The following is a 15486-nucleotide window of genomic DNA, read 5'->3' on the forward strand; positions in this document are numbered from 1 at the left end:
CGCTCGGTGAAATGGCACGAGCTTTGGATTTACCCGCGCGACGGGAAGTCTTCCGTGCGCCTGTCTTGCAATATCCATCAATCCAACAGCTTGGGATTTTACTAACAATTTTTTACTAAAAATTTCATATTTCAATTTTCGATTGTCGAACAAAAATTACCAGACTGTACATCTACGCAGTTTATTTTTTAATATCATCGTACTCGCCGCAAATTTCAAGCAGCTGCTGAAAACAGATTTCCGAATTGAGTACTTTCGTACCACATACAGAAAGTATTATAGCGCGTTAAAGTTGTAGCACAGTGGCAGTCTTTAAACGACTGAACAATATTATTTTTATGATAAATATGAATAAATTAAAAAAAATTTCTTAAGTAAATAATTCACATAGAGATTTAATAAAATTTTTATGAAACGTTTAGAAAACAATTTAAATGAAATAATAAATAATAAAAGAACAAACAAAACGCGAGATCTTTGTCTACAGGCGTATATAACAGAAGATAATAGACTTTCGCAAGTGTCGTGCGCGCAAAGCATAAAGTCGACGACGACAAATAGTTGAGCTCGGATTAGCGCAATGAAAGTGAGGAATAACATCCAAGCATGCAGGACTGCACTCTCCGCCCCCTCCCTTCCCTAAACCTTAATACCTCTTAATTCGGTGCCGACTTTTCGTGATTTACGCTGCTGCTTGGCTTGTCATCGAATTGTCTACAAACTGGGATATGCGGCACTTTATCGCTGGTTTTTCTCAGTCAGATAGTATCGTTAATTCTAGTTGTAAACTTGCATGGAAAGTGGACATTACATTGAGAAACGAGATGGCATTTATCTGTTCTGGTGGCACGCGTGCGAAATTGATCCAACATAATGAGAACGAATAGGTAAATTATAAATGAAAATTACTTAAGAATGAAAATATCTGAAAGTATATCTGAAAGTATAGCTTTGTTTTTCTCACTGTCTCGATATTTATCTTCAGAGTCGAAACAAAGTGCAATTTACAATTAAAATTTAATCTTGAGCTTAAATGATCTATTTTAGAGGCTCTTCTTTCAAATGGCATACATACATATAGCTCTATATTTATAATGCTGGAAAGGATGTTATTCGGGATCTTTAAGTTGTCTTCGCTCAATCTACAGGCAGTATTGTATAATAATAATATTATAATAATAATTACTTACTAATGAACAGAAAAAGAAAACAGTAGTGTAATCTGGAATCCTAGGATTTCTCATAAAATACGGACTTATCGTCAAATCACCGGTGTATTCAAGAATGATATCAATTGAGATATAACGCAGGATGAATGCAACAGTGCAGGTCTGTCCATCAGAGCTAAATCGACGGATTGCAAGGGCAAGTATATCGGCGTATAAAATCAAAGGGAAGAGCAGCGAGCTACTCGCTCTCCGCGGCGGAAGGTCCGCGAGTCGGAGACGTCGCGCGCCACGAATAATTCATACACGAGGGAGCTCGGAGCCCGGGGATGTCGCGCGCCGAACGTTACAATAAAACCGATTGTCTCCGCGGGTCCCACCGAGCCTTTGGCTCCGACGGAGCCGCTCGTCGGGCTCGCGCGATCGCGGCCAAATTGCGCCGGCCTTGAGGAGTCGCGGGCGCGCGCGCTCTGGGCCCTGCGAACCTGTTTTTCTGCTCGCGCGGAAAGCGGTAACGAGCGAGCTCGCCCGAGCCGCTGGAACGGGCAGGCCGAATCTGTTTTTTCGCCGGCGCGCGTTTCGAAGGCTGTTATTCCGAGCGGCGATTTCGCCTGGAAGAGACGGAGGCGTCCTCGAAACCGCGGCGGCGGCGGCAAGAGCGGAGCGAGCAAGGGCAGCAGCCTAATGCCAACAATCATTAAGGCGAAGTATACGGTGGAAGGCGCGCCCGCGGGAGAGGCATCGCCGGCAAAAAATGCAGTAGCCGCGTAAACAACGCAACGTCGAGAGAGAGAGAGAGAGTTTACTCGCTGCGGGCGCTGAGTAGCACAGAATTCGCATCCTTATCGGCCGAAGGGGAAGGGGGGGAAGGCCCTCCCCGTATTTGCATATCGTTAATGGCCTCGTGTGTGCGCGCACACATGATTGTGGCCGCCGGCTCTCTTCCTCTTTTCAATGCACACACACGGACACGCGCGCGCAGAGCCGACGCGCGGCAACTTGTGAGGTGCGCGCCTCTGCAATGATTTGATTGCGGGCTTTGCGACTTTATACTCGTCGAGCTGCTGCTGCTGCTGCTGCTGCTGCTGCTTTATTGTCGGTTTAGCGAAGAAGCCGTTGCCTTGGCTGCCAGCTTCACTTTGCATTTTATCGAGAGCCAACTTTTTGCTTGGGCCGCCATTTGTAAATCCATGATTCTGGCGTGAAGAAAAAAGAATCGTGCGTCTCACGAGTATCGGTATTTTGCGTGACTTTGGTGATTTTAATTCTTGCAAAAATCATTTCTCATTTCACCCCATTCCAGAACGTCCTGTGAAAATATTTTCGTTCGCTCGCGTGCAAACTCCAAGCCGTAAAATTCGAGCCAATCACTTTTGCAGAAGCTCGACGATATATCGTACGAATACACATTGCTTTATTGTGCTTCGATAATTCGAAGCGAAGAACAAATATTTATTTGCATTTTGGCCAATAACAATTTTTCAACTATATCAGTTTAATATGCGAGCTCTTTCACAAGTCAATTACTTGATGATTTCCTGCAGGTGGCTACGCGGGAACCAAAATGAAAATGTGCACAAAGTATAAAACGTAAGTTTTCATTGAAATTGCCCCTTAAAGTTTGACAGTTTCTCCTATTATAATACGTTGCTTGCACAGTGAGATTTCTAATGTCAACTCAAAGTTTTGTATTCGTTAATCTGTTCGCACAAGAACGAAAAAATCAACCCGGATGTTTGAAAGGACACTTTGTCGCTTTCTTATTTTGAAAGACTTGTCGAGTGAATCACCACGCGTCTCGACGTCCAGGAAAAGCAAATTGAAATCAGCATTAATCACGATCTATTCATGAAATTGTCGTAAGAGATAGCGTTGTGGGAAGACGTCCTGGTTATTTTCTCGCTCTGTCCGATTCACGATTGATAATAATTAAAAGAGCTCGAGTCGAAAGCAATGAGTTGGAGCGGACAAAGGGCGCCACTCCACGACGCTTTGCTCTCGCGAGAGCAAAACGAACAAAAGATAAAATTAACATCGAGTCAGAGATCGCGTGAGCGCCAAAAATATAAGAAAGAAGAAACTGGTCGTAGGCGCGCGCACAAAAGGGTCGATAATTACGAGGGGAGAAAAACCGGGCGACCGAGTCACCTTCCTACGCAACGCGAGCTGCCAATTGCCAAAGGCTTCGCGCCTCGATAGACACACGCGCGCACTTGACCACGTGCAAGGACACTCGAGTTCACTGACTTTTTCCACGATCATTCGTATTCACCATCGCGTGCCGCTTCATACTGGCAAACAAATTTTCAAATGCTCGTTCGAACCGCTTCTCTTTTTGCGCGCAGTCGCCGGAAATTCATCGACTCATAACAAATTTAATTTGTTTATTGAAAGTTCGCGCTCGAGTGACCCGTAATTTAGCGCATCCGACTACAATTTACATTCTAAGCGAGCGATTACGACGAAAATAAAGAATTTACATCGAAGAAGTTGCAAGATTGCGCGATTGGGCTCTCTCTCTTTAGCGTGCGCTGCGGCCACTTCATACACGGCCATTAATTACTGCCCTCGAATTTAATGATCATTTATATGCAAATCCCGTGCGCGCGAGTTTGCCCATGAGTTATGCGCGCCTCGTCTTTGTTTGGAAAATGTTACATTTATTTAGCATGAATTTTATTCGCCCTTCCCGATGTTTTTTTCGCCTGGTGCTGCAATGAATTTCCTTAATAAATGTGTAATTCCCACGTCAGTGTTTATGCACACTTTGCTATTTTGTAAGCCACGTCTTTCGCGCAATTTATCGATGCGACCAGTCGAGAAGAGAGGAAGAAGTATCGAAGAGACGAATAAAAAGAGACAGAGAGAGAGAGAGAGAAAGAGAGAGAGGGAGAAAAAGCAGTCACGGGACTCGCTATTATTTGTCGCCGAGTAGACGACCGAGGATACTCTTTGTCGTTTCAGCGAACAATGCGTCTTCGCTCCTTTTGCGAGGATCAAGTCGAGTGGAAAGATTACGATACTTCGATTTATTTATTTTTTTTTAATGTTTTTTTTTTTTTTTTTTTTTTTTTTTGGGAGAAACTGAATTTCTCATTGATTGCGCGTAGCGGTGAGCTCGATTTACCGAAGCGTTTCTTTTCCGTCGCTCTTGAAAACGTCCAACAATTCAAACTGTTCACGGACGAGTGATAGCGAAGCGAACGACGCTCGGCGACTGTGGCCTTATTCTCATTGCCCACGGAACTGAAAAATAAGTTTTCCAAACAACTGTCCTAATATTTACGAGAGTTTGATTATCATTGCTCGCCTGGAATTGACTCACTCGTTCGTGTGATTATTTCGCTTTGTCGTGCGAAAACGACATTGCGTTTAGAGCCTGAAATACGTTCGATCGCATTCAAGAAATCCTTGCAATACTGAAGAGGCAACGTCGTTTCGTCAATCGAGATTGAATTTTCCGCGCTCGCTGCGCTTTGTTCAGCGCGCAAGAGTCGACGGAAAATTATCTGGCGATGCCGACTTTTCAGGCGCCAGATAAGTCATCTCCCATTCGAGACGCCGACGAGCCTGGACGCTGCTGCGCATCGTCGGAGCGACCGTTGAAAATCTGAGAATTGATAACTTTTAATAAAGAGGGCGAGCTTTAATGAACTATCGCGGCTGCGTGGTGCGAGGATACAGCGTCGAAGCATAAATCCGCGGCGCGGGGCAAAAGCGAAAATGTAAAAAGCAGAAAAAAGAGAGAACCACTAGGAGGAGCGCCATTTATCCCGTGACCCGGCTAAGAGTCGTTTCCGCGTTCTTGCGCATCTCCCGCGGACACGTAATATCGCGAGGTTCGCGCGCGCGAGCCGGAGCAGGGCGCGGTCTTTTAGTAGATCGTTCGCGAATTAACGGAGCGGACTGGAGACGCCTCTCCGATTTAGCAGCGCGCTCCCAACTGCGGGACTCGCAAGAGCTCGAGCTCGCCGCCCGCGAGCGTTCGGTTGCTGGCGTAATTCGCGAAGAAGCTCGGCGGCCGATTATTCGGCCAACCAAGGCGGATCTCTCGAGTCGGAAGAATGCCACGAGCTGTGATATCTTCATCCCTGTCTCGGTCGACGGATAAAGAAAAAAGCGTTGCAGGGACGTCGGCAGTAAAACGGTTCGCCCTTTCTGCGCCCTCGATAGGTGTGGCACGTATGCGCATCGCACGATGGACCGCGGAGTTTTCGCTTCGTAACCGCTCGATCGACGCCGGTTACTCGTCCGCAGCCCAGGCAATTAGGCCGGCCGCTCGGCCAAAAGGAAAGGCACGAGGACAATGCGCTAAATCGTCGGCGCTATATTTGCGTTTAGCGATCCCGGCGCCGGCGTAATTTCTCGATATAGTCGGGCACTCCCTCCTTCTCCCCGCCCCTCCCCAGCAGACACACGCGGCGCGCTATCTAATTAAACCTCGCGCGAGGAGCTGACTTACGCGATCAATTCCTTTAAATCCGCGGGCGCGCTGGCATATAATTAGTCTGGCTTTTTGAAATATGCGATTTAATAAACGCCCGGGCCGGCGCTTCTTTATTCCCGCCGTGCCTCTGCCGAGCCCGTTACACGGCCGAGCTCTGACGAGCGAAATTTTTCAGTCGGATCCAACCTCGTTTGTATCCTTAACGGGCTACTCTGTATACGTACGCTTTGCGCGCGAGTCTGCCCCTGCTGCAAGGCTCTCTCCCGCGTACTTTTCTAAATTTCGCGCTATCGCTGCTAGCAGCCTCGCCATCGAGTACAATGCGTCAAGTCCTGCCCCCCTTTCAGCTCTCGCGGTAACGGAACGTCGTTGTTTCGCTGGTCGATGCGTTCAAATGAATGTCTCGTTCGGGTTGCTTCACTTTCGTAATGCAACGTTCGCGGGCGCGCTGCATCCAATTCCGTAAAGTTTTTCACACCTCGAGCACAAAATATTTGAGTACGCCGGATGAGCCTTTTTTTTTCACAGCGAGACGTGATATAAAATTATAGAGCAAAGTTGGCGAGAAGCGCTGGAAAGTAAATAAGGATATTCAAACGAGCAAACTTTGGCCGTGAATGGAAAACGATGATTAATGCCGTGATATACAAAATTATTTGCGCGAGAGCTAGTTACGAAAAGTTGCGCGAGCCAATGATAATTTGCCAAGTACGCGCTGCCGAGAGCGACAAGCGCTCCTCCTTTTTACGTCTGCTCGCCGTGGGGAGCCTCCTTCGGCAGCCCCGATCGATCGACGAGGAACAAAACTGGACCGCGGCGCGCGAGCGAATAGGCGGTACGAAAATATTTTTTTCGGGGAGTCCAGCTTTTGTATTCAAATGCCATACACGCGCTCACTTTCTCCCGTGCGGCCGAGCGTGTGCGCCGCGCTTGATTTACGACGCGACAGAGAGGGAGAGAGCGATCGTGTACGGCGAAACTCTCCGAGGTAAATAATTTTCGACGAAAAGCACCCGCGTGGGCGAGATATGTTGTACACGCGCCGGTGCTTATGCTAATTCCCTTCCTATGCTCCGTGGCGCACGTGCATTATATACGCACACCAGACCCGCGCGCTCCTTCCGTTCTCTATCCGATGTGATTATATAGTCGCTTTTTACTCGCTAATTCTCCAATCCGGCCAGTCTCACGAGCTCGCTCGAGTCCATCGAGTTCGTCGTTATGCGCTCACCTCTCGCGGCGAAGCGAAATCAAGATTACGCCGCGAAAAATCAAACTCGGCCGCGCGACACCGAGAGAAAGAGGCAGCGGCAGCGCGGCTCGCGCGCCGAGGAGGTGGGACACGGGACGGGGCACCGGAGAGGCGCAAATACAAAGTGGCTCGCGGGGCCGCGGAACATCGAGGGAGAATGAAAAAAATCGCTTCCCCGGGCGAATCCCATTTGGCGTCGCATTTGACGAAAGGTGGTCTTAAGTTGGCGCAGGCGGCGTTCGCGCGCGCCGCATACCGATGCGCCTCGCCTCCCACTCTGCCCGCCCGCGGCTTTTCGCCCGCGCTCGTCTCGCTCCAATCCAACTTCGGCGCACGTCGAATTACACGCCGCGGACGAGGAGAGCGCTGATATCCTGATATCGCGCGCCGCACACGGCCAGCCTGGATTCTCAAAGGAGCGCGCGCGAGCGATTCTCGGGGAGCACTCACGGCTATTTCCGCAGAAACGGCTTGGCAATATCCGACAGCCATTTCGCAGTGGCTTTGACGGGCGCGACAAAAGTTTTCCCCGGCCCGACGGCGGAGATCGCGTTCGCCGGCGCAATCTCTCTCTCGCTCTCTCTCTCTCTCTCTCTCTCTCTCTCTCTCTCTCTCTCTCTCTCTCTCTCTCTCTCTCTCTCTCTCTCTCTCTCGCACGCTCGATTAGCCGAGATTTAAAACTCCGGATTTTTCCCGGTGCTCGAGCAGTCTTTGAACAAGATTGATCGATTGCCATTGCCGTCTCGCTGCGCACGCTCTCTGTTTTCCGATAGTCGGAAAAAAACGGGTCTTTTTGTTTGACCGGCAACGGAGAACACCCGAGTGGAAAAAAATGGGGGCGGGGAGGGGAGATGAGCAACGTTTTTATTACGCACTCGCGGCGAATCGCGAGGAGCAACTTGGCCGTTGGTCATTGAAATAATATTTGCATGCAAATAGCTGGAGCGCGCGCGTCTTGGAGCTGCTCAGAATGAAGATTCGCAGGGAAGACTTATTCGCCGTTTGCCGGGGCGTAACGCTCGGAATGCCCATTAAACTCGCAGCGTACTCCTAGGCTCAAATTACATTTTCAAAGCGCGTAATTTATGAAATCGCGCGTGAAAATGAGTCGCTAGAATGCTCGCGCCGACGGCGCTGCCGGGCCCGAAACACCGAGCGCACAAATGAGCCGCGGCGGTGTTCGCTGATGCCGAATATCGACCGGGGCGCCGCTCTCCAAAGTGGCGCGCGCGCAAAGTCGGCCGTATCCCGACTGTCTTTCGCGGTCGCGCGGCCGACTCGTCGCCGGATTTCCCGCCCAAGAAACGGCGAGGCCGGCGTCCGGAGCTCTCGGGAGAGCCCATATCAATTTCACGCCGGCGCGAGCCCGTCGCTGCGGCGCTCTAACCAGCCAATGAGGCTCGCTCGGTTTGTCAGCTTTTGGCCGGCAGCCGAACGCGCCTCTATTATCCTAATCACTGATTTTGCGCTTCGGGGCTCTCGCGCTCCGAAAAGACCCGCTCGCTCTCGATTCTCGTTATCGGCCGCCCTCTGCCAGCGCGCAGCTCGGCCCCAATCACTCGTCCACGCGTAATTACGCCAAGGGTGTTCCGCACCCTCCACCTCTTCGTTTTATACCATACTCGATAATGTTTTACTTTGCGTTCTATCGGATTATGCGAGCAGCCAAAGTGCCTCCGTTGGAACATCCGTAAGATTATTGCTGTTGTCCATCTGCATTACTAAGATCAATAAGCTGTAAAACCGCTCCGTGGAACCTAATCTGTCAATTCAGGGCTTACGAATGAACAAGAAAACCTTACTCCCTTATTAATACTTTTTCTATAAAGATGATTAGGCTGTAGATGTCAAAAAAAAATGATAACCAGTAGTTGATAAAAGTTTAATTATTTTTTTCAGTGAACACAGGCCTTCCACCGCAGAGACCATGGATTCCATTGACTAGACCCAACCGCTCGAGACCAACGTGTGAGTATATACCGAGGAAAGGGAGAACAAAAAAGCTTTCTTTTCTGTTCCAAGAGTAAAAGTTTCCTCCTCGATTGCAAGGCAATTCGTTACGCGCACGGCGGGCTGGTGGCCAGCCAACTCGCTTCGAACCTCATCGCTCACTCTCTCGCGTACTTCCTGAAATATATATACTTTTTTTTTCCCCCCACCCCCGTTTCAATTCACCTCAGCCAAAACTTTTTTCCGAGTTATCTTTTTCATATATTTATTTTCAACGTTTTACTATTTAATTCGCCGCTCGTAATTCTACCAACGAGGCTCGGAACGATCCGATCAACAGGACGCCTCGTTGACATTTCAATAAACGACTGGCGCGTCGTCGTTGGGAATTGATTGGTCGGCGCAGCGTCGCGCGTTATATCACAATGCAACGCGGCCAGCCGCGCACGCGGCAAATCGAGATTAACCCACTGCGATTCATCTTCGGATCGCCAAACGAAATGTCGCTATCTTGGCCGGCTGGCCCAGAGCAGCCCGCGGGCCACGGGCTCGTCAGTCTGCCGAGTCGCAATAAATTAATTAAGCCGCGCGCTCGACCCGCTCTCTTGGCCGTCCCGCCCGATAAAACGGTTAATCCCGGCAAATTATGATGGCCGCGACTCGGACACGCCGTAATGTTCCACTGCCGAGCGAATTAATCATCCCGCGTTATCGTTGCCGCAGTTGCTGCGAATCTCAAGCGCTTCGCCACCGAGAAGTAATGCATTAATGAGCTATTCAATATTTTAGCGTACTTATTGTTTCTATTGCGCTTATACGGCTTTTAGCTTGGGTGATAACCCGTCGTTAAATAATCAAATCGGCTGTGCGGATATCATCCAGCTTTTATTCATCCCTTACGATAATATTAAGGAGTTTCGTATTAGTGTTTTTAAAAGGTCTCATTCTCGCAAGTTGTGAGATGGTTTTATAACATTACGTTGAGGACCAGCAGAGTTGAATTTTTAAGACGTAATCTATTCACAGGAAAGAAGTGTCCGTCGTAGGCTAATCCTGAGAGCGAATTCTTCCTTTTTAATTTCAAATGCAGATATCAGTTGTGATTTTTGTTTTGGAACGATGGAAACAATTATCCGAATCAAATTCAAACAAATGAAATTGCGATTTTCGGATCTATGATATTTTTAAGACCAATAAAGGCCCATCACTGAATCGGAAATAAAGAGAATTTTTCATGAAGAATAAATCCATTAAATCCGCTGCTGTTATCTCTCTCTCTCTCTCTCTCTCTCTCTCTCTCTTTCATCGAATATCGAATTTAAATAGGCGTGAAGATTGAATCAGCCGGTACGCTGTAAAAATCCCTGACGTCCGTAATAAAAAAGAGAGAGAGAGATTCCATTATACGTATGCTAATAGATTTGAAGCTCGCGTTGGGTGTTCGATAATGCAAATTGAGGTGAAATCTGAAATTGTAATTTTTTTTTTCATCGCTGGATAATAAATGTAATGAAAATTGCCATTGCTGCGCGTGGGTATGTTTCATTTATGAGTACAGTCGAATCTCGCGTTTCTTCGCGTTCGAAGAACAAGAGGCCGCTTCGACAGCTTGGCATTTCGACAGTCGCAAATTGGTCATACTACGTAAATGTCGGCTTTGATGCAAACATTTTTGTGCTTTTCCTCTTCCAAATGAACAATTTATTTCGGTGATATTGCAAGTTCACGTTGAATATCTAATGTGTTACGCGTCAAGTAACAAATCGGAGATGAGCTTATTCGATAACCTTCGGGAGAAAAATTCAAACGTCGTTTTATTCCAGTATAAAACGAGCTTTTCAAGCCTCAACTGTCTTTTAAATCAAATACCCGTTTATTTCAAAAAACAAAAATAGGTTTGCTGGATCATTGAAAATGTTACGATTACGCGTTTCTCTAGCTCGAACATTACCGAAAGCCTAGGGCGAAAACGGTCGCCTGATCGTTGACGCAATTCGTACGATATGATACTCATCGTCTTCGCCAAAAACCTAAACCAGCCTGTTATTAACAAACACGTAATCGCTGTCGCAAAGTGATTAAAAGCAGAAAGCTTCGCATTTGGGCGAAAAGCGGGTAGAGTGGGACAGCCCCAGAGGAGTAGAATCCCTTTGGGCCTGATAGAGGCACAGAGAGAGAGAGAGAGAGAGAGAGAAAGAGGGAGAGAGAAAGCGCGGATCGCCCTTAAGCGTAGCATCGTCGCCGGAGCATAGATATCGGAAAAAAGATAGCGAGCCGCGCGCGTTTTCACGCCGTGCGTCAGCGCATTAGCGATAAGCAAATGGATTCTCGTAGCCCCGACTCGCGCGATGTATATAGCCGAGGAAGTCCGAAGAGAGATCCGAAGGAGCTGCGTGCTCGAGATAAGCTTGCCAATATAAATTGCATCTCTCTCTCTCTCTCTCACTCTTTCTGTCTCTCTTTTTGTTCGTTTGCCATGGGCTTTTCCCTATCGGAAACTTCGATTTCGAGATCGTGCACGTGGCTCAGATTAACCGAGTGCACGCTTAATATCTCTTCGTGGCCACCGCGCGGCAAACTCGTAAACTGCGCGCTGCATCTACCCTTTCGTCATTGCGTTTTCTCCGATCAACAAGTCGGATAGTCATAATTGTCGTTGCAATGCGTTTGTTTTTTCGCTAGGACTCAATCCTCGAAAATAAAAGCGACAGCCTATGCAATATTATAATTGATGTTCGCCGTTGTCATAATTTTGCTCGTAAAGCTGCTTTTTGCATGGGTAATTTAAAAGATGCTCGCGCGCAGCAGTAACGAGCATTTAGAGCTTTCAAGAAGAAAAGATGCAAGAGGCAAAAGAGCCTAATGAACCGTAAATCGCGTGCTCGCGCATGGGATTAATTAATAATTACGATGCGCTTCTGTCGTTAAACTTTCTCTCTCGGCGTAATATCCCGGAAATGCTTGATTAGTAACGGCGCGCTTCACTCTCCTTCAATCAGATATTGTGATTAATGTACGCTCGGACGTGTAAATATCGCGAAAATTTACACGGCTCTTTGCCATCTAATCAAGTCATCCGCGTATCGGCGAGGTGGATCTCGTATCTATCATTCGTCTGGAAAGAAAGTTGGTTCGACGTCCCATCGCAAACTCAAGGGGAAGCTCGAGCCACGACGTTCCCTAAAATTGCAGTTGCGTCTCCTGTTTCGCAAGAAATACACGCGAAGGTACTCATCAGCAGAGGCAGCAGAGACGGATTACAGGTCGCGACGATATCCGTCGGCAATTACATTCGGATCACGCCCAACGGCTGATCTTCTCCTCGGACGTTCCGCGCGATATCGTGTGCCAGCTGCGATTCTCGAACGTAACGTCGACTCGTTCGTCTACGCTCGAGCGCGGCCGCCGACGGTCGTGCGCAACGGAGTGCGTTCGCCGTAGCGGACAAGTTGCGCCAATTAAACCTTCAAGAAGTTAGCCCCCGGTGCGCGCGACGTCTCGGTACTAAACTTGTCGTATACATAACATCATTACAACTTGTTACCCGTGACAAAGCGGGTCGAGTTCGCCTGTGCTGGCTGCCAACTCCAGGATTTTCCGCGTATGACAATCCCGCCCGTGCGCGCATTGTAATGTCTGCCGCGAACGGCATATCAACGTTCGCGAGCCAAAGATTTCGGAGGCGTCGGCTGGAATTTATATATACACGCGGATCCACCCGGGAAGACATCTCACTTTATGCTGATCCTCTTTATCCTCTTCTTCTTCTCCTCTCCTCCTCCTCCTCCTCCTCCTGGCTTCCCTCGCTGGCACGACCCGCGCGAGCTTTTCCACGTCTTTGCAGCCTCACACGGAACGCATATCGTTCCGGCGGGATTCTTTCGGAATATGCCGTTTTCACGACTGTCTTTATTCGAAGAAAGCATGGGATCGAGTCGACTCGTTGACCCAATTTCGCTTGTGCGCAGCACTCCATTTTTTCTCGCGCACCCCATCAACGCTTTTTCCCCTTGTTTGCGGAACCCGATTGTCGTTGGCGTTTTATTTGTCAGTCTTGCGAACGGATCTCGCGCGCATTGGGTATCCTCGTCGCAAATAATTTGTTTATCAATGCAGGTATATTCACGGTGATGTGTTACAACGTCCTGAGCGACAAGTACGCAACGCGTCAGATGTATGGCTACTGTCCAAGCTGGGCATTGGATTGGGACTATCGTAAGAAGGGTATCTTGGACGAGATACGCCATTACGCAGCCGACATCATCAGTCTGCAGGAGGTGGAGACGGATCAGTTCTACAACTTCTTTTTGCCGGAACTTAAAGTGGACGGCTACGAAGGCATATTCTCGCCCAAGTCTCGAGCCAAAACTATGGCGGAGAACGACCGCAAGTTCGTCGATGGTTGCGCCATTTTTTACAGAACTGCCAAGTGAGTATTCTCCTGCGCGCCGCGGGCTTCGTTAAAAAAGAAGAGAATCTACGCGCGAGCTCGGACGCGACGCGGCATTCCAGGCTCGCGAGCGGCCGTAAACCTTCGATCCGTCAGAGCGAATTGGCCGCCGCTGTCGCGACACAGACGTCAACGCGCGCGCGCTCTTAACGATCGTCCTGCGCGGCATCAATTTTTATTTGATCGCGCGCGAATTGACAGCGCGACGCGCTCGCGGCGTTCCGTTCGCTCGTTCGAGCGCGCGAGAAATTTCACTCGCGCGGCGGAGCCTCGTTGGAGGCACTCGACGCTGCCGGGTTTGAAAAGAAACTCTCGCTGGCGCGAATCGACGTGCTCGATAAACGCGGCGGGGGGAGGGGCGGAGGAAAAGAAGAAGAAGAAGAAAAGAAAAACGGGATTACAATGGAGCGGCAAGCGCGCGCGCGCAATAAACAGTTCGGCGAACCCGCCGAGCTGGAGATAGCGAAGGGAGAAAAGCAAAGTATAACGCTCGTCTCGGTTGACGAACCGCGGAGAGAGAGAGAGAGAAGATTCGTATGCGCGGCGAGTGTCGGCGGCGTTATGGAAATACGCAATAAACGCGGCCGAAACGATCGACGCGCGCCCGTCGTCTGCGAGCATACGCGCGCTAACGACGTCGTTAGTCGCAACTCGCGCGCGCACATACACAATGACAAATCGCCAAGGCGAGATAAGCTTCGCATGCGACGACCATTTGTTTGCTCGCCAGCTTCCTCTTCTTGGCTATTTACTTTGCCGCTTTTCGATTTCGCAGGCGCGATCCACGAAGCGCTCCGATACCTTTTGTTTTTGCTTTTTTTTTTGCGGGTAATTGCATACGACACGGGGAAAAAATGAGACGAACACCCTGATTCGATTGCTTCGGTCATGCCGGCAGATTTACCTTGATCAAGGAGCACCTCGTAGAATTCAATCAGCTGGCAATGGCGAACGCCGAGGGATCAGACAACATGCTCAATCGAGTCATGCCTAAGGACAACATTGGCCTTGCGGCTTTGTTGAGGACCAAGGAAGCCGCTTGGGATAATGGTGAGATATATTCCAAATTTTTTTCTCTCTCTCTCTCTTTTTTTCCCATTCGAGCGACACGGTCGTCGTACCGCCCTCGTAAAACTTGGCCAAACGGGCGCACGGCGAACAATGGTGCGAGCGCGTGGAAACGGAAAGGGCAAGAGACCAAGTCGTCGACGGCGACAGAAGGAAAGGAGGCCTGGCTTATACATTCGAGAAGTGTCTCGTAAAGGACCTTACGAGCCACCGCCCATTCCGCTTTTTCATCGGGGTCCGCGGCTCTTTATCGAGCGCGCGGCGCGTAATTAAGGCGAAGCCCTCTCATTAAGGGAGAGCCCCCTGCTCGTTTGTTTGGTTCCTCGCGAGGGGGCGGAGTCCCGCTCGAGGGGAGGATCGAGAAGTAGCGCGGCCGCCGACGGTCGCAGCGAAGGTGACGAACGCTTGTCCGCAGGTATTCCCTCGGATCCAGCTCAAGTGCAGCAGCCCATATTGGTCTGTACCGCCCATCTGCACTGGGACCCGGAGTACTGCGACGTGAAACTTATCCAGACGATGATGCTGAGCAACGAGCTCAAGTCCATTCTCGACCAGGCCGGCCAGCAGTTCAGGCCTGGCCACAAGTCCGACCCATCCAACGTCCAGCTGCTGCTGTGCGGCGACTTCAACTCGTTACCCGACTCCGGTACGTACGCCAGGCTCGCTCGCCTCTACCGGACGCGACCTAAGTGACCAGCCACTTGGCCCCGCAGGTGTAATCGAGTTCCTGACCTCGGGCCGTGTCGCCGCCGACCATCGCGACTTCAAGGACCTGCCCTACAAGTCCTGCCTGCAAAAGATCTCCGGCTGCGACAAGTCCAACGAGTTCACGCACTCGTTCAAGCTCGCCTCCGCCTACAGCGAGGACATCATGCCCTACACCAATTACACGTGAGTGCGACCTGTTCGTCGACTGCGTAGTTCGTAGCCCCGCGATCCAGAGCTCACGCCCGTCGGCCTGCCCTTCTCTTTGCAGGTTCGACTTCAAGGGGATTATAGATTACATTTTTTACTCGAAGCAGTGCATGGTGCCGCTAGGTCTGCTTGGGCCGCTCAGCGTGGACTGGCTCAGGGATCACAAAGTGGTTGGATGTCCGCACCCTCACGTGCCGTCGGGTAACGTTGCCGCTTGTCGTCACCTCCCCACCAATTG

General features: G+C 49.7%; 1 protein-coding gene across 2 annotated transcripts in view; it reads left to right on the forward strand.

Annotated features, from left to right (window-relative positions):
• Window positions 1-15486, forward strand: part of LOC131666448 (CCR4-NOT transcription complex subunit 6-like) — a 226540-nt gene that overhangs the window by 204579 nt on the left and 6475 nt on the right. For both annotated transcript variants that reach the window (XM_058939107.1, XM_058939108.1), the window contains exons 4-9: window positions 8765-8833; window positions 12932-13244; window positions 14164-14315; window positions 14749-14979; window positions 15047-15224; window positions 15310-15449. In XM_058939107.1, coding sequence (XP_058795090.1) covers window positions 8765-8833; window positions 12932-13244; window positions 14164-14315; window positions 14749-14979; window positions 15047-15224; window positions 15310-15449 — 1083 coding nt within the window. The remainder of the gene's footprint in view (window positions 1-8764; window positions 8834-12931; window positions 13245-14163; window positions 14316-14748; window positions 14980-15046; window positions 15225-15309; window positions 15450-15486) is intronic.

Source organism: Phymastichus coffea, unplaced genomic scaffold (genome assembly GCF_024137745.1).
Source record: "Phymastichus coffea isolate CEN01 unplaced genomic scaffold, Cenicafe_Pcof_1.1 PCOF00058, whole genome shotgun sequence".
Classification (NCBI taxonomy): domain Eukaryota; kingdom Metazoa; phylum Arthropoda; class Insecta; order Hymenoptera; family Eulophidae; genus Phymastichus; species Phymastichus coffea.